Source organism: Phyllostomus hastatus, unplaced genomic scaffold (genome assembly GCF_019186645.2).
Source record: "Phyllostomus hastatus isolate PE091 unplaced genomic scaffold, TTU_PhHast_1.1 phas_contig_196, whole genome shotgun sequence".
NCBI lineage: Eukaryota > Metazoa > Chordata > Mammalia > Chiroptera > Phyllostomidae > Phyllostomus > Phyllostomus hastatus.
Genome location: NW_025333709.1, coordinates 33,662,604 through 33,681,477, shown reverse-complemented (window position 1 = coordinate 33,681,477; position 18,874 = coordinate 33,662,604). Strand labels below are relative to the sequence as shown.

Here is an 18,874-nt window from a genome sequence, read left to right as displayed (position 1 = left end):
GGCCTCCTAATTTGTCTACCTACCTCCACAGCTGCCTCCTCCCCAACTTATTTCCCACAGTAATATTTTCAAAAAGCAACTCTACTTACATTATTCCTGGCTTAGATTACATTAACAACTCCCATTGGTTTTAAGATAAAGACTAAAACCTTTAAAGTGGCCTCCAGGGCCTCGCTCAGTCTGGCTCCCATCCTTCTGCCTCCCCCTGCACCACAAAAGCCCGTTTGTCTTTCATTCTGAGTCACACCAGCCATCTTCCAGTCCCTGACACATCCTCTTACCTGCCAGAGGATTTACTGGAAGGCCTGGGCAGCTCCTGAGTCAAAAGCATAGGTGAAGGGCCAGGGTAGCTCCAGAGGCACAGGTAGCAGGAGCGAATGAAGTAGCATCGGGGCACCGCTACTTGGTATATCAGCTCCAACCACCCCCTGTCCCTTGCACCACTCTGCTTGACCCAAAGCATGGAGGACAGGCAGTTCAAAGGGCTTGGCTGGCTTGGGTCATGTGCCCAACCTTCAGCCGGGACACCTTAAACAGAAGTCTCAATAAAGCATTAAACAATGAAGAAAAAGTTCTTCCCCAAAAGAAAATTGGGAGTTATTCCCAGAAAGAGGAGGAATGAATACAGGGTGGAACCCCTGAATCAACAAATGTCCACTAAACACATGTTCCCACTACCTGGACTGACTTCTTGTCCCCTCTTTGCTTCATTAACCCTACTCAGTTTTTAGATTACAGCCCAATTGTCCTTCATTAGAAATGCCTCTTCTCACTTTCCTAAGGGAGTCAAAGTTCTCTATTCTGTTATTTCTTAGTACAATAATCTCTCCTTTATAGCACTTGCCACTGTTGTAGTTTTACATGTATTTGTTATTGTTTGAATTATATACATCTCTCCCAATTGGCTAAATAATCCCCGAGAGAAAAGTCCATATTTGTTTGACTCTCTGTGGCATCTCCAGTGCCTAGCACAGTACCTGGCAAAGCAAAGATATTCAAAAACATTTATTTAATGAATGAATCAAGCCAGAAAGATATTTGTTTTCCTAGTGAAATAAAGTATGCCACTTCCCTCTCAGAAGCCAAAAGCCACTACATTTTTGAACAATTACTTCCAATTCATACTTTATTAGATAACATTCTTCATTAATCTATAGAATAATGCAGTAGGAACCCACTTTACACATAAAGAAACAGGCACAAGTAGTTAGGGAATTTGTTCAAAATCACATATCTGATAAATGATCCATAGGGGATACAAACTCAGGTCTGTCCAATACCAAAACTCAAGTTCAAGACTACTAGGTAGTATTGTCTCACCATAACAATAGTTATCTCCTAAACACAGAAGCCTGAGAGACAGAGCTGATTCATCTGTAAAATCGGTTTTCAAATAAGTTCATTTTCATGTAAATCCAGATATGTCATAAAACTTAGTTTAATTTGTAAAATACTGATCCACGGAGAAAATAAATATATGAAATTTTTAAACTTTGGGGCAGATGCAATTTGACAGGGAATTATAACACCAAATGCCTTGCTTTTTCTATCATTCATGATCAGTAACACTGAGCATGAGTAAAGGAATGGAAATTGGTGGAGGTGTGATCGTTTAAGGTAACCTGTTCCCTGAATTTCATCTACAGATTATAAAAAGCTTTTAGATTTATCCAAAAAGGTTTCACTCTTTCAGTGTTATTTCTTGAGAAGGAGGGGAGATTGGAAAAGTAATACAAAGTCTGTTTTTGATTCTTAGGACTCATGAGAGAAGGCACTGAGCCCAGATCAGCTACTGGGGAACACGGACCTCACTGGGATAAGAAAAGTGAAACCAGCCAATATAAGGAAGAATGTTCTTCAGGTCAGTCACAGCCAAGACGCTTGTGAGGCAATAGTAAGAATAGGACAAGCTATTGTTTTCTCTTTTATTCCATCCTAGAGTCCCCAAACCTGCTAAACACATGATGACAGGGTCACAGCAGCAATTGCTCATTGATGGTCACAGTGGCGTCCCCTGGAGGTCCTGTATGTTTTTGACATTGTGGGGGGAATACAAACCAAACAGTACCGGAGTAGGGAACTAAGATGTCTAGTATGTCTTCTAGATACATAACTAGAGTTTGTGATGTAGCTCTCTGTGTTTAACGTGTAAGAGGTTCTGCCAACTCCTTGATCCTCTGAGAACATTTTGATTTCAAAGCAGCTGGCTTGACTTTAAAGACCTGTGGATCGTAGTATACAATATGCATAGGAGACCTGAAATGGGAGGAAAAGAATTCAACTTGAAATAAGGTGAGCAGACAATGGAGCTAACATCCCCCAAGCACCCACCCTGTGGCAGGCACAATGGTAGGATCCCACTGATTTTCACAAGCGCCCACGAGAGAGGAATCACGACTTCCACCACACAGATGAGGAAATGAAGGCTCTGGGAAGTTCTAAGGCTGATCTGTGGTCAAATTCAGATTGGTGTATCTGTCAGATTCCAAAGCATTTGCTCTTTCCACAGAAAGTAAGTTCTGGGAGCTTCTCAATAAGTTGGCAATGTTAAAACAAGCCAGACAGTCCTCTGGTAGGCTTAAAGAAATCAGATTTTTGAAGTTTCCACCCTTAGCACCTTACTGCCAAGTAAGAACTTTAGAGAAGGGACCTTGAGCACTCAACCTGACTCCTCCCTCCCCTTTGTCAATGCACAGGGAATACTTTTCATTTCCTTTGGTGCTGAACTTCATTTTTTAAGGAAAGACATCTTACAATTTTTTTTAATTTTATATTACATAAGAACGAACATATTTCCTGTTCCCTGGGTTCAAGGGTTCTACAACTTTTTCTGTGTCTCCAGGTTTTCCTGATGATGCTTAAAAAGAGAGGTCAGGTATTATCCCTCAAAGGCTACAAAATGAACTGAGGTTCAGGCAGGTTAAGAGGTCTTTTCAAAAGTAAACAGGAATTAGAGACATTTTCTCCTTTGTTGAAGGATTTTCTCATTTATTTGGAATAGGTCATATATGTACATGGTACACAAACATTGAAAAATACAAAAGCCTATTTAGTGAAAAAATAATTCTTACTCCCATCTCAGGTCCCCAGGCTTCCAAAAGGAACCATCGTTACTGCCTCCTTATATACCCTTCTTAGACACCGCGGGCATGTGCAAGCAAATGTATGGCACATATGCATTTTTTCCTTGCACAAACTGTAACATTTATGTGCTTTTTTGGTAACTTGTTTCACTTTGATAATATATATTAGATAGATAATCCAATATCCATAATTACAGAGTTGTCTCCTAAATCTGTTTCAGTACTGGTCCACTAACCCTTAATTATAGCCTTATATTTATTTGTCACAACAAATGTAACAAATGAGTGAGATGTTTTTACATTTTTCTCATACTTCTACAGTTCTTTTCACTGGCCTCATTAGGTCAACTTTCCTCTGTCCCTAGCACCGCCATCCATTCCTGTCCCACCCTAGCCCTAAGTTGACATACCTTGTGCTTGGATTAGCCAGTTCTTGGACTCTGGGAGAAGCTTTGGAATGCAGAGCAGCATACGAGACTGGCCAGTAGGGGTCACGGGGAGGTAAATAACCTTCATGAAGAGACTTGGCCTGAGCTAGAGCTATTATTCGAGAGCTGGCTTTAGCTAGCAGGGCAGCTTGGGATATCTATTGTGGAAACAAAAAGACACAAAAATATATCCAAAACTTTTACCACATATCCCTCTCTTTACAGCTATATCCCTAATCAAGTCACCATCATTTCTTTCCTGGATTCCTAGAACAGACTCCTGGTTTCCCTGCTTCCATTCTTGCCCATGTACAATCCAGTATTCACACAGCAGTTACTGAGGGAGAGAATGAGCATTTTAATGAGTGCATTCCATGAGCCAGACAGTGTTCTAAGTCATTTACCTATGTCACTGCTAGTTAATCATGGTAACAACCCCATGAGGTAAGTACTTTCTGAACCCCAAGACAAATCATGTCACTTCCAGAGTTTAAACCTCCAGTGGCTTCTTGTTTGGCTAAGAATAACATTTTGGCTCCTTACTGTGGCCTAGATGGAAGGCTCAGAGTGACCGGGCCGCCACACCACCCCCACCTTGGTCACTATGAGCACCCCGCCTCCGTGATGACACAAGGCCCTTCCGGCCCAGGTCTTGCCATCTCAGGACCTTTGCACTTGCTAACTCTGCTTGGATTCCTCTGTCCTCAATCTTGTCATGGCTGCCTCTTCATTACTTAAGTCTCTTGGCTCAAACATCACATCCTCAAGGACTTCTTCTTCCCTAACTGTATAAAAATAAATCAGCTTTTCTAATTACCCACTTCCACAGTACTAAGGGCACTTTCCAACTCCTGACTGAGCTCATTTATCTCATTGTTGATATTTTATTGTGTGTTTCTTCCCTCTAGAACAGTAAATTTAAACCTTTTTCATATCATGATGCATATAAACTAATTACCAAAATTATGTGGCACACCGAAAAATATATTGTATTTTTTCCCTATCTGACAAAAAATAGGTATACTTTTGATTCATTCACACCAGACGACTATCATTGTATTGGCTATTGTTAATTTTATTTGACAATCTAAGGAAAAAGAGGTCACCACCCCTGAATAAATAGTCAGGTATTTCATGTTTTTAAAATTCTTGCAGCACACCAGTTGAAAATTGCTGCATTAGAATATAAGCTGCTTGTGAGAAGTACAGCAGGTCCTCAGATAATGTTGTTTCATTATAACATTGGTGAGATGCCTAGGAAATTATCTCTTGTTTATATCAATTAGCCTATGGTAACATTGGTTTGGTTATATGTTGTTTGCTTATGATCACAGAACTTACCAACGATGTTAAGTAAGAACTTATTGTACTTGTTTGCCAAAAGCTAGAATAGGTTCTGGTGCATAATTGGCATACAATAAATACAAAATGACTGACTGATTGATCAATTCCTTTTGGTCTTACTTGGAAAATCACAATTTCCAGGTTGCCTTTCTATTGTGCTGCTTTACTGATGATAAAACAGGAAGGATGGTGTATAGCCATTATTCTCTCTCTTAAGTGACCACTGGAAAGAACTAAGACAGATAACAAACACCACTCAGCACCCCTGAAAGTGTTCTGTGTTGCAGTGGTACAGATTTATTCTGGTTCTAAGTGTATGATTATCTGCAGTGGTATCACTTTTTAAAAAGATTTTTAAGCGCCCCCCCACTGCCCAACAGTTCTAGCAATTAAAGAAAAATGCCTGTAATTCTCCTTTGAAAACCAAAACACTGAGAATAAAGTGATTTGCTTGAGGGACAGAAAGCAAGTCACTTCAGCAAACTTAAGACCCTCTTTCAAGTGTTTTTAATTCCCAGATTAGTTTTCTTTCGAAACAGAATTCCATATCAAATCCTCAGATTCTGAGAAGGAGGGCAAAATTGGTCCCACCTTCTTTGACAACATAATCATTAGATATTTATTGAAAACTCAGCTGGGATTGGGCACCAAGGTGCCCCTACAATGAATGGAGGGACGTGTCAGGAGGAAGAGCAAGAGAGACACTGAATGTGCCAGGCTCTGTGCCCAGCACAGCCCTTCTCTATTATTACACACTGTTAACACTTATCCAAGTGGGAACTTTTATCTCTACAGTTCCCTTGCTCCCCCCATTTTCAAGGTCATCCCAGCTTCAGGACCCTGGCATGTACTCTTCCCTTTACTAAAATATTCTCTTCTCAGATCTTCGTGTAGCTAACTCCATCTCCTTATTTAGGTTTCATCTCAAATATCCCTTCCTCAGAGAGGTTTTCCCTAACAACCAAATGCAAAGAAGCTTATCTCCATAATCATTCATTTCCTATTATATATTCTTCATAGCACCTATCATTGCTTCATATTATCTTATCTGTTTACCTATATATGTTTTTGTTTCTCTTCATCTTATTCACTGGCAATGGTGTCTGGCACACAGTAGGCATTCTAATACTGGTTGAATGAGCAAGGCTCAGGAAGGTTGTTATAACATGGATCTAGAGCGGCAAGGCTATAATTTGAAACCAGCTATTACTGACTCCAAACTTCATGCTCTTCACCCTCTACCCACCAGTCCCTCTCCATATGTAGCAGGTAGGTCTTCCTGCCTGTCCCAGACTTTCTTTCAAGACTCCTTTTTTCAATGACTTTGGCCAATGCCTTGTAGAGGAAAAATAGCACCTTAGGAACAACCAGATCATGAGCTGAAGGACACCAAGGCAGTATGGCTTACAGGACGGATAGGCACTTCACTTCTTTGTCTTGGATAGCACAAACCCTCTATCTTGATCCTTGGATGGGCAAGGTCTACAATTCTTGGACTTGCAACAGCATTCAGGGCAGAGATTGAAATCCTGTTTTCACTCTAGTGGAGAAAAATAAAATACTACCTGTAAGTATTGAATAATAAACACTATCTTGATCAAGGTTAAAGGGTAGGTCTGACCTCTGGACCAGACTCTTCAGCAAACCCAGCAGGAAGAATGAGAATCTTGCGGGAACTCACAATCATAACTGAAAGAATCAATCCCTATCTTTCTCAAACCAGGTTGTAAGGATTCCAACTCAACTTTTCAGGAACTTACTGCTAAACTATAGCTGATTTATGGAGTAATGGCTGATTTATGAAAACTCAGCCAAGAGGAAGGTCCAGCCCTACCACATGCAAGCACTTTAAGGGGCAGAGCTCTACTTTGTTCTTAACTATTTGTGCCCTTCAGACATTGGGACTCATACCATCCCAAATCCTCGTGCTTCCAGGAAATTTTAGTGGCTCTCTTATAAGTCGAATGGATATCAAATAGAAACCAAAGCAAAGAAGAAGAAAGGCAAAACCACATATCTCCATAGAGAATGTTGTTCTGGTCCTCCAGGTCACTTCTCACTATCTTAATTGTGGAAATATGTTCAAATTCATGGTCTTCTATTTAAATTACTGCTATCTGAACTCAAAATTGACCATAAGACTTTGAGGGTAAATATAGTCATTAACTAGAAATAAAGTACGGTTTTAACTATGGGTGGAAAAATAATATAAAAGTATGTTCCTAATCCCTTCTTTTGTTGTTTAAAATGATGATGGTGATGATGATGATGATGAAGATGATATTAACACTGACAGTGTTCTACATGTATTAATTTATTTATTCCTCACCTGGAGTATCATTTTTATTTCATTTTACTGCTGGAGAAACTGAGATAATTTGAAGGTCAGTAGTTTATTTAAGTTTATATAGTTAGTGTGTGGCAGAACTGGGCTTCAAACGGAAGATTCTACCTGTTGGTGCAACACCCTGAAGTACCAAATAAGAATCTTAAGTATTTACTATGAGTTAAGTTTTGTCTCTTATCAGGCTCTGGGAAAATCAGAGAAATATATGATAACCATTGCCCTCAATTAAGACTTATAATTAAAAAGGAAATAAAACAATCATTTATTAATTCAGTTCATTAGACAAATATTTTTTAATAGATTATGTTATGTGAGACACAACAAAGAATAATAAAACAATCTCTTTCCTTAAAGTAATTTTCAACTTAGAAGAAACCATAGCCCAACAGGAAAATCTTTAAGATTATTTGATACCCATAAAAGAGAATAAATAAAACTTAGAAAGACATTGGAGAAAGAGTGGGAAAATCCAGGATTCCCTTTTTAGGAATAAAGGAATATGAGATTGGACCTTGAAGGAAGGATCAGATTTTGACAACTAGAGGGAAGAGGAAAGATAGGAAGGATAAAGAAAGGATGATGAAGTGGAAGATATAAGGGGGATAAATAGTAATGCAAAAATACAACAAAAATAAAATAATAGAAGAAAGGATGATGAAAAGAAAAAGAAAGGAAGATGGAAAGGAAAGTCAGACCATAGAGGCAAAGAAGCATGGAGCAGCTTGTCTCTGGTTGTGCAGGGAGACCAGGCCTGTAGATGCATTTGTGACCAGATTATATGTGAGGAGGGGGCATTCTTCAGCGCCAGCCAAGAACCATCAAATCTTTACTTTAGAGAGTAGGCGGGGTCAGAGCTGGAGGTAACCTGTCAGGCCGGTGAGAGAAGGACTGGAGCAGGGACGTAGGGAGCTGGAAGGATAAGAGGAATGTTACGGCCAAAAGAAGACAACAAGGGTATATATACCCTACCCCATCCTAAAATATTTTTAATGTTGCAATATTTTAAGCAAAATGATACTTGTACAATGTATCAGTGTAACCAAATAGAAAATTCAGAAATATGATCTAGTACAGTGACTCAATTATTTTTGGTCGAGAACCCCTTTAAGTTACTCTTAAAAATGATGGTTTCCAAAGACTGAGACACTTGAGAAAATTTATCATTTAATCTTCCAAAAGTAATTTCAGTACATGTTCCTCTAAATTTTTTATGACATACAACTATATTTCCCAAAACAAAAAAATGAGAAAATGGATATGTTTCAATTCTTGTAAATCTCTATAATACCTGGCTTAAAAGGACATTGTTGTTTTGGTTGAACTATAAGAAAATCCAGCCTCACACAGTAGTTAGAAATGCATATTTTAACAACTTTTTAACTGTCGATATTCTTTGACACTACAGGAAAACTTAACAAATGGTAGTTTCTCAAATATTAGTTGCAATCTGAAACTATGTCAAGGAACTTTTCATATTTTATTACCTTAAATTCCATTGGTTTATCTTTCAAATTGAAGGAAACTCTTAATCATGCATGATTCTGAACTTGCAGATTACTTGAAAGGGTCTGGAGAACCTTTATACATACCCGGGTTACATTTTTACAAACTGTTACCCCATTATAGATAATATTATGGTATATAATAATTCTGGCAGGGAATAAATGAAGGGTAGGGCAATAGTGAAAGGGGATTCTTGCCATTTTATATAAAAATACTTCAAACAGATTGAGGAATTAGCTATTTTTTTTGGTTTATTTATTTATTTATTTATCTATTTATTTTTGTCAGGTAATTATATACTTTACAAAGTGTTCTCCCTGATATTTCCAATACCCAATTGGCACCACACATAATTATTGCAATATTACTGACTATATTTCCTGGGCTATACATTACATCCCCATGACTATTCTGTAACTACTAATCTGTACCTCTCCATCCCTTCACCTCTCTCACCCAGTCCCCAAACCCTCCTCCCCTTGGGCAACCATCTGTCCATTCTCTGTATCTATGACTCTGTTTCTGCTAAGATGTTTTAATTACAATATTAATATTATGTAAAATAAATAATATGTAATGTTGGCAAGAATGCAGTGAGAAAGGCAGCCCAGGTAATGTAAGTAGATATGTGCATCAAAATCACTTTTGTTGGAACACATTTTGGGATTTTATATGAACCTCCTCAAAAATGTTCAGACATTTGATGGAGTCATTTTACTTCTAGAATTTTTATCTCAGAAAATAATCAGAGATTGAGAATGATGAGGGAAGGACGTGTTGGTAGAATGACCTCATAAATTAGTGCAGCAAGTCAGACAAAGCCATGTAAGATATCCAGAGCACGTGTGGGTGACACTCAAAAGTATCTGCTGGATACAAAACTGAGCCTTAAAAGTTAAAATCTATTGAGTTGAGGATTTAAAAAATCCAAACAGGTTGATTAGTCTGAATAGGAGCTTCTGATATATGTAAGTAGACCCTAAGTAAACGAGCTATGAAACCAACCCCTTTTCTAAGTTTTGTAGTCCTGGCAAAGTGACTACAAAAAGAAACTTGGTGTGACATTCATGGGGGTAAAGGGACTTCCTACAGTTCATCTGTTCAAAGTCTGGCACCAAGCAACCTTAGGTGCCTGCGATAGTAACTTGGCTCCCTTTCTGGGCATGTGTTATTTTTAAACTCTGGGAAGATTTAGAATTAACTGTAAAAAGCTAAGAGAATCAAAACATAGAATTAATAGTTGTGTTAAGAATAAGTATGTGCAAGCCAGCCAAGGTACTGAAATTTGAATATGGGCCATGAAGTAGGTATAGTATTATATTAATGTTAAATATCCTGATTTTGATATTAGTATTGTAGTTCTTAGGATATACACACTGAAGTATTTAGAAAAAAGGGTCTATAATGTCTATAACTTATTCTAAAAAATGAGTCTGTTTCAAAAAACAAGCACGTACACACACACAAACACCATAAAGGAGAGAATGATAAAGCCAATGAAATGAAATGTGAATTTTTGCAACTATTCAGTGCATTTGAAATTATTATTAAAACAAAAGTATGCATATACTATTAAAATAAAAAGCATGTACATATTTAAGAGAATTGACCTATTCCAGTGATAATCTTACATTCCTAAAGTACAATTTGATATGTATAACTGAGTAACTGATTTAGAATTATGACATTAAGTTGAAATCTTAAGTTTATGTCATTCTTACGACATTAAAAAACTTCAGGTTCACCATATTTGTAAGTTTAATGTATTAGATTGAAAATAATTATTTAATATTTGAGAAGGTTTTGTTTGTTAAAGTAGATGGTTAAAGTAAAATGCCTATAAAAGAAATCAACCCTGACTGGTGTAGCTTAGTGGACTGAGCACAGACCTGTGAACTAAAGGGTTGCCCACTAGGGTCCCCACTAGGGGGTGCATGAGAGGCAACCACACATTGATGTTTCTCTCCATCTCTTTCTCCTTCCCTTTCTCTAAAAATAAATAAAATATATTAAATATAAAATATTTAAAAATAAATAAATAAATCAAATTTAATGTATTTGTAAATATAAAGTATTTGTTACTATAAAGTATTTAAAGTTATTTAAGTTTGAAACCAAATAAAACATTCAGGACTCTTAAAAGTCACTATTAAAAATGGTTAGAATTTTAAACAGAATAATAAAACTCCCAAGATAAACTTAAATGTATAGCTAAAAAAGAATAGATTTTTTTTAGCTTGGAATTTAAAAAATTGACTATTAATTATTTAAACCAAAAGCATACCTCTGAACAGTTTTTTCTGCATATGAAGACCATGCTCAGTATACCAAAAGACTCACATCATTGGGTGTGGCAGTTTTTTTTCTCATGACTGTAAATTCCTTGCCACTTCTCTCATTGAAAGGTGGGGTTTGTGTCCCTGCCCCCTTGAATCTGGCCAAACGTGTAACCACATCAATCAACAGAGTATGACTGCAGTGACATTATGTGGCTTCCAAGGCCAAATCATAAAAGACTGTGCAGCTTCCACCTGGTTCTTTTGGAATTCTCATCGGTGGGAACTCTAGTTTAGGATATTCCTTCTCAGAATACAGCTGCTCTGCTGAGGGTGGTCTAAGCCACATGGAGAGGCCGTATGTAGGTGCTCCTATACATGAGCACCCACTGAGACTAGCCTTTCAAGTCTCCCAACTGAGACTTGAAACTTGAGACTTTCAAGCCTCCCAACTGAGTCTAGCCTTCAAGTCATCCCAGCAGAGGTACCACAAATAGGTATTGTTATGCAGCGAATGTTTTTGTCCTCCCGTCCAACCCAAAATTCAGTTGGAGCCCTATCTCACAATGTGATGACACTAGGAGGGGCCTCTGGGGGGTCATTAGGTTTAGGTAAGATCGTGAAGGTGGAACCCTCATAATGGGTTTAGTGTTGTTTTAAGAGGAAGAAGAGAGATCAGAACTCTCTCTGCATGCTCACAAAGCAGAGGTCATGTGAGCACACAGCAAGGCAGTTTCTGTGTCTACACCTGGGAATGGGGCCCTCATCAAGAAGAGAATCCACTGGCACCTTGATCTTGGATTTCTCAGCCTCCAGAACTGTTGTTTAAGCTACCTAGTCTATGGTATTTTGTTACGAAGCCTGCAATGACTAAGACAGGGGTGAAGGAACCTTCAGATGATCCCAGCCCCCTGGCATTTCAGGCACTTGAGCTATTGGAAAGATCCCAGCAGAGACTCCAGACATTCTGGAGTGAGCAGAGACAAGCCTGATTGCCCTGTCAGACTTTCTGACTCACAAAATCCTTGAGCATAATAAAATGGTGGTTGTTTTAAGTCACAAAGTTTGGGTGTGGTTTGGTACAAAGCGACAGATAGCCAGATCAGAACTTTAAAGATGGGGTCTCTGTATTGTTTTTAGATGATCTGGAATTTGTTTTCTGAGCTGATTAGATTTAAAGGTATTAATAATCCTCTCTACCAGTGATCAAAAAAAAAAAAAAGACACTGGTAGTCCATGGCATGTAGTGGCAAAACAGAAAGCAAGGCTTTGTGTGACAAAGGAGCAGAGTACATTTTAGTAAAATAAAAAGTATAGTGGGGCCAGCTAATTGCTTCTAAGTGCACCAGAGAACTTGAGGACAAGAAATGATCAGCTGAAGCCTTTAAATTCCCACCTTAAGGTTGGGAGTAAGTGGTCAGAAAGTTTTTGTGGCTTACTTAAAAGAATCCCTTATCTTTTCTGGTCACATGGCTGAAAGTTCTGAAAACTAACTCAAAATCTAATTCTGCACGTGGGTGAATTACAGGGAAAATTGAATTCCTAAGCTTGTATGGTCTTCTGTATTAAAGTTAGAGCACTGATCAGGAAGAAATGCAACCTCGAAAAAATTGGACTAGGGATATGTGTGCAGGTCCAGTGAGTCTGGGGACTTTAAACCCCTAAATACTCCTGAGCCTTTTTTATGGATAGAATCAAGCCTTCCTGCCCTGCCAGAGGTTAGAGGCCCCTTGCTTGAGAAGAAACTGTAATGGTTTCCCTTGAAGTAAATACTTTGCAGGGAACTACTGACCTACCCTTTCTATCTCTCATTGCTTCTACATCTATAACCAGACCCAAGTTCCAGGGGCCATAACAGCCTTTCACTGATTTCTCCATCAGCTCCCACAATGGCTTAAGGTCTAATTCTATTTATATTACTCATAGTAGTTCTGCTTCTCTGATAAAATCCTGACTGATACATGAGATGCAGGGGAGGTCGTCAGAAAAGTTTATTTGATGAGAGAAGAATATAAGTAGGAAGAAAAGGAAAATACACACCTAGAAATAAAAGGGGAGCATGTTACATTTACAAACATGTTACATGTTACAAAGTCAACCAGGAACTGTCTCTTTCACATGGACCCACTTACGCCTTTTGGAGGAACATAGTTTGGATGTATGGATTTGGCTATTGAGAGTCGAATTATCCTGGGAGAAGGACCAGAGAGGTGAACAGGCTCTTTTGTTATGTAATCAGTGAATGACCTATATGCAAATGAAACAAAATATTATAATCACTAGAGGACCAATAGCATTTTTCATTGCTACAATCAACCTCCACACAATTATATATATTGTTTCTATCTTTGGAACATCTTTTCCCATAATCATTAGTGCTCTTTCTACCAGGCTGGTATTTCTCAAAATTTTTCCTTTGGTCCACAGTAAGAGGTACATTTTACATTGTGATACAGTACATGTAAATCTATGTGCGCATCTGAAACAAAATTATCATGAAACTATGTTTGTCCTAGGCAATATATTCTGATTTTTTAAGTTTTATTTTGATTGCATTAAAAGAAAAGCTGAAATTGATTTCATAATCCATTGATGGAGACTTGCTGTTTTTAAAACATTATTATTAACGGTAGTAATCATATGTGGATTCTTAGGATTTCCTATGTCACAAACCACGCCATCTATGTCCTGGCTGGTGTGGCTCAGTTAGTTGGAGCGTCATCCCGTACACCAAAAGGTTGCAGGTTCCATCCCTGGCCGGGACATGTATGGGAGAGAACCAATTAATGTTTCTCTCTCTCTCTGAAATCAATAAACATTTCAAAAATTTTAAAAAATCATGACATCTATAAGTAGAAATAGTTTTACTTCTTCCTTTCCAACCTGAATGTATTTCTTTCTTTTTCTTGCCTAATTTCCCTGACTATAATCACCAGTATGATGTTGAACAGAAGTGGTGAGAACTGACATCCTTGTTTTATTACTGATCTTAGGAGGAAAACATTTAATTTTTCACCATTAATTATGATGTTAGCTGTGAGTTTTTTGTAGATGCCCTTTACCAAGTTATAGAAGTTTACTTCTATACCTAATTTGTTGAGCATTTTTATCATGAAAGTGCGTTGAATCCTGTCAAATGCTTTTTCTGAGTGTATTGAGATGATTATGTAGTCTGAGCTGGTTTTTTAGTCTCCTAATTTGGTGTATATTACATTGATTTTAGTATGCTGTACCAAGCAAATTACAATCCTGGGATAAATCCAACTTGGTCATGGTGTATAGTTATTTTTATATGTTGTTGGATTTGGTTTGCTAGTAGTTTGGTATAGATTGTTGCATGTACATTTGATTTGGTTTGGTATGGACTGTTATATATATACTCATGAGAAATACTGTTTGTATTCTCTTCTCCTATAATGGCCTTTTCTGATTTTGGTGTCAGGGTAATACAGACATTATGGAATGGAATGTGTTAGCAAGTGTCCTATTTTTGGAAGAGTCTAAAGGGTTGTTGTTAGCTCTTCTTTAAACATATCATAGAATTCATCAATGAAGATATCTGGTCCTGAGTTGTTCATGGGAAGTTTGTAAGAAATTATTAATTCAATTTCTTTATTTGTTATAGGTCTGATAAGATTTTTTTATTATTATTATCAAGTCAACTTCAGTAGTTTTTCTTTCTAGGAGTTTGTCCATTTCATTTATATCATCTTATTTGTTGGCTATGCAGTTGCTCATAGTAACCCCTTAAAGTCCTTTTCTATTTCTATAAGGTCAGTAGTAATGACTCTTCTTTTGTAAATGATCCTTAGAAATGTCCCTGTTTCTTTTCATGATTTTAGTAATTTGAGTCTTCTCTCTTTTTGTCTTGGTTAGTCTAGCCAAAGGTTTGTTTTGTTGATCTTTTCAAAGAACCATCTTTTGGATTTATTGATATTCTTTATTTTTCCAATTTCTACTTCATTTACTTCCACTCTAATCTTTATTCTTTGCTTTGTTCTGTTAGTTTTAAATTAATTTGCTTTTATATTGTAATTTCCTAAGATAAGAGATTAGATTATAATTTGAGATCTCTTTTCTTTTTTAATGCAGGCATTTGGAGCTAAGCACTACTTTAGGTGTGTACCATAACTTCTGATATGTTGTGTTTTTGTTTTTACTGTATGTAGAAAATACAAAGTGATGGCCCTGGCTGGCGTAGCTCAGTGGATTGAGTGCGGACTGGGAACCAAAGTGTCCCAGGTTCGATTCCCAGCCAGGCTACATGCCTGGGTTGCAGGCCATAACCCCCAGCAACCACACATTGATGTTTCTCTCTCTCTGTCTATCTCCCTCCCTTCCCCTCTAAAAATAAACAAATAAAATCTAAAAAAAAAAAAGAAAAGAAAATACAAAGTGATTTCTTCTTTGACCTATCGTTTACTTAGGTATGTATTTAGTTGCACATATTTCTTTAATTTTCCAATTTCCCTTCTGCTATTGGTTTTTTTATTTCATTCTATTGTGGTCAGAGAACTAATTATGTACAATTCAATTATTTTAAATTTATTAAGACTCATTTTATGACTTAAAATATGACCTGTCATAGAGAATGTTTTATTTGAAAAGAACGTGCATTCTGCAGTTGTTGGGTGGAGTGTTCTATGAATGTCTGTCAGGTAGAGCTGACTTACGGTGTTGATCAAGCCTTCTGTTTCCTTGTTGATTTCCTACTTCTTTTTCCCATTACTGGGAGTGTGGTATTGAAGAATCCAACTATTAGTATTTACTTGTCTATTTCTCTTCAATCCTGTCAGGTTTTTTTTTTTAAGATTTTATTTATTTATTTTCAGAGAGAGGGGAAGGGAGGGAGAAACAGAGGGAGAGAAACATCAGTGTGTGGTTGCCTCTCACATGGCCCCCACTGGGGAGCTGGCCTGCAACACAGACATGTGTCCTGACTGGGAATCGAACCGGCAACCCTTTTAGTTCACAGCCTGCTCTCAATCCACTGAGCTACACCAGCCAGGGTGGTTAGAGTGTCTAATTCTGTCAGGTTTTGCTTTATTTATTTTAGAGCTCTGTTGTTAGTTGCACATATATTTATAATTATTATATTCTCCTAATGGACTGATCATTTTATTATTATAAATTGTCCTTCTTTGTCTCTAGTAACAATGTTTATCTTAAAGTATATATTGTCTGATGTGCATATTGCCACTCCAGCTCTTCCTTGGCTGGTTTTCATAGTATATCTCTTCCCATTCTGTTACCTGCAGCCCATTTGTTCCTTTGAATCTAAAGTATGTGTCTTAATGGCGACATACTCTTGAGTATGTTTTTTATCTATTCTGTCAATCCCTGCCTTTTGGTTGGAGTGTTCAATTAATTTATATTTAATGTAATTACTGATAACATAGGGTTTATGCCCACCATTTTATTTGTTGTTACGTGTAACATCTTTTTGCTCCTTTTTTGTTCCTGTAAAATATTAGCTAGTTTTAGTATATCATTTTAATTCCCTTATTTATTTTACCATATTTTAAAAATGATATTCTTACTTGTTGCCCTGTACATCTTAACTTATAACAATCTAGTTCAAGTTAATATCACTCCATGTTCTCCCTCTCCTTTGTGCTTTTTTAAAAAACACACTGTATGCTCATCAACACAAGTTTATAATTATTGCTTTATGCAGTTGTCTTTTATATCAGGTAGGAGAATAAAAGTTACAAACAGAAAAAAAAACATTTATGTTGTCTTTTATATGTGCCTATAATAGTTAACTCTTAATGCCCTTTATTTCTTCATGTGGATTCAAGTTAGTTTCTAGGGCTCTTTCATTTTAGCTTGAAGGACTCCTTATATTGTAAAGCAAGTCTGTTGGCAATTAATTTTGTCAGTTTTTATTTACTTGGGAATGTCTTAATTTCTCCTTCATTTTTGAAGGATGGCTAGTATATTCTTGGCTAATTTTTTTCTCCATTCCTGAAATATGTCATCCCACTGTTTTCTGGCATCTATGGCTTCTGGTGAGAAATCACCTGTTAATATTATTGCAGAACATTTGTATGTGATGAGTCACTTCTCTCCTGCTGTTTTCAAGATTCTGTTTGTCTTTGGGTGCGGAGAGTTTGATTATGATGTGTCAGTTATGGATCTCTGTGTTTATCATACTTGAAGTTTGTTGATGGGTAGATTCATATTTTTCATCTTGCTTTGGAAGCTTTGGGCTATTGGTTCTTCAGACATTCTTTCTGCCCCATTATCTCCCCTCTCTCTTTTATGAAATGCCCATTATGGTTATGTTAATACTCTCAGTGACATCCCACAGGTTTATGAGGCTTTGTTTATTCTATTGCATTCTTTTTTTCTTCTGTTCCTCAGACTTGATCATCTCAATTAACCTATTTTAAGTTGGCTGATTGTGTCATCTGACTGCTCAAATCTGATGTTGAGTCCTTCTAGCGAATCAGCTAAAATATACCACAAAATCCAACCTCACGTTGTACACATTGACAAGCCCTGTGTGTTTTCATTAAACACTTGCTTTCCTACCTCCACACAGTTCTAATAAGCTGATATCTATTTCCAGTGCAGGGAAGATCAGAAAAGAGGCTGGTTAGAGACTATTCCCCCAATAAAACAAGAAATTACAAGAAAATTATGAGAAGGAAACATCTCCTACTGTTAAACCACAGAGGTCAGACCATTTCACTTAAAGACAAACTATGCTTCATACTCATCAGCTCCTAAGAGGTTTTCTGTGTTAAAGTGTTATGTAGTAGTTGATGTTCATAATGAAGATCTCAAGCCAGTGAACAAAGGTTACATGTTTGCTCAGTAGCTGAAGAATCTGCTTAGGAGAGCAGGGAGACATAAACCTTTAAAAATGCAAAAAGTTTTAACATTCAAGGAGGTTTCACTAGCATGAAACATCAAACTTAGGTGTCTCAAAAAGTGGTGACAGATAAAGAAAGTATCCCTTTGGTTTATAAATGTAAATATATAACTATAAATTTATATGTATATTTCAACTAAATTAGCAGATTTTGTCAAATGAACTGATAAATAAGCAAATGAAGAAATTCTGTGAGAAGAATTGGGCCTCTTTTGGTAGATTCTGTGATGGAAGAAGACTTAAGTTGCCCAGTTCAACTTCGCTCTGAATGCAGGAATCTTTACTAAAATCAATGTAAAGTGATCATCCCAGACTATGATTGAACACTTTCAGAAATCAGGGTGGAAATGACAGTTGGCTTTTCCTGATAAACCTTTCCATTACTGGATAGCTAATCAGAAAAATTTTCCTAAACTTAGCTGACATCTGCTGTTCTGTAAATTCCTGTTCAACTTCTAGTTCCAGGATGAACATAAAGTAATGTTACTTCTACCTCCTCTTCCTCTTTCAGATGTTGACCCTTTAAACAAGGAAGCAGGTATACTGCTTCCTTAGTCTCTTCTCTAAGCTACACATTTCATTTTCCTTAACTATTTTCATATAATATAGTTTCCAAAAGCCTCAACATCTCATTTATCTCCTCCTGAATAGTCTCAAATGTATTATCACTTTATTTTTTTATTTTTCAGTTATAGTTTACTTTCAACATCATTTTGTATTAGTTTCAGGTGTACAGCATAGTGGTTAGAAAATTGTATACTTTACAAGGCGGTCCTGTGATATTTCAGGTGCCCACCTGGCACCATACATACTTATTATAATGTTATTGACTATATTCCCTGTGCTGTATTTTACATCCCCATGACTATTTTGTGAGTACCAGTTAGTACTCCTTAATCCCCTTACCTTTTTCGCCCAGCCCCGAACCCTAAGGTATAACATCCATAATTGGAGATATACACCAAATGTGTTCTGACTAGTGTACAGTAGTACTACCACTTTCCTGTAATTGT

At 37.1% G+C, this 18,874-nt stretch overlaps 1 protein-coding gene across 1 annotated transcript in view; it reads right to left on the bottom strand.

Moving 5' to 3' along the window:
* Positions 1–2,141: 2,141 nt before the first annotated feature.
* The window catches only part of THEGL (theg spermatid protein like), a 41,607-nt gene continuing 24,874 nt past the window's right edge, over positions 2,142–18,874 (bottom strand). The window contains exons 6-9 of the mRNA XM_045834037.1: positions 13,114–13,228; positions 6,264–6,395; positions 3,494–3,669; positions 2,142–2,256 (exon numbers count right to left, since the gene is read on the bottom strand). Coding sequence (XP_045689993.1) covers positions 2,142–2,256; positions 3,494–3,669; positions 6,264–6,395; positions 13,114–13,228 — 538 coding nt within the window. The remainder of the gene's footprint in view (positions 2,257–3,493; positions 3,670–6,263; positions 6,396–13,113; positions 13,229–18,874) is intronic.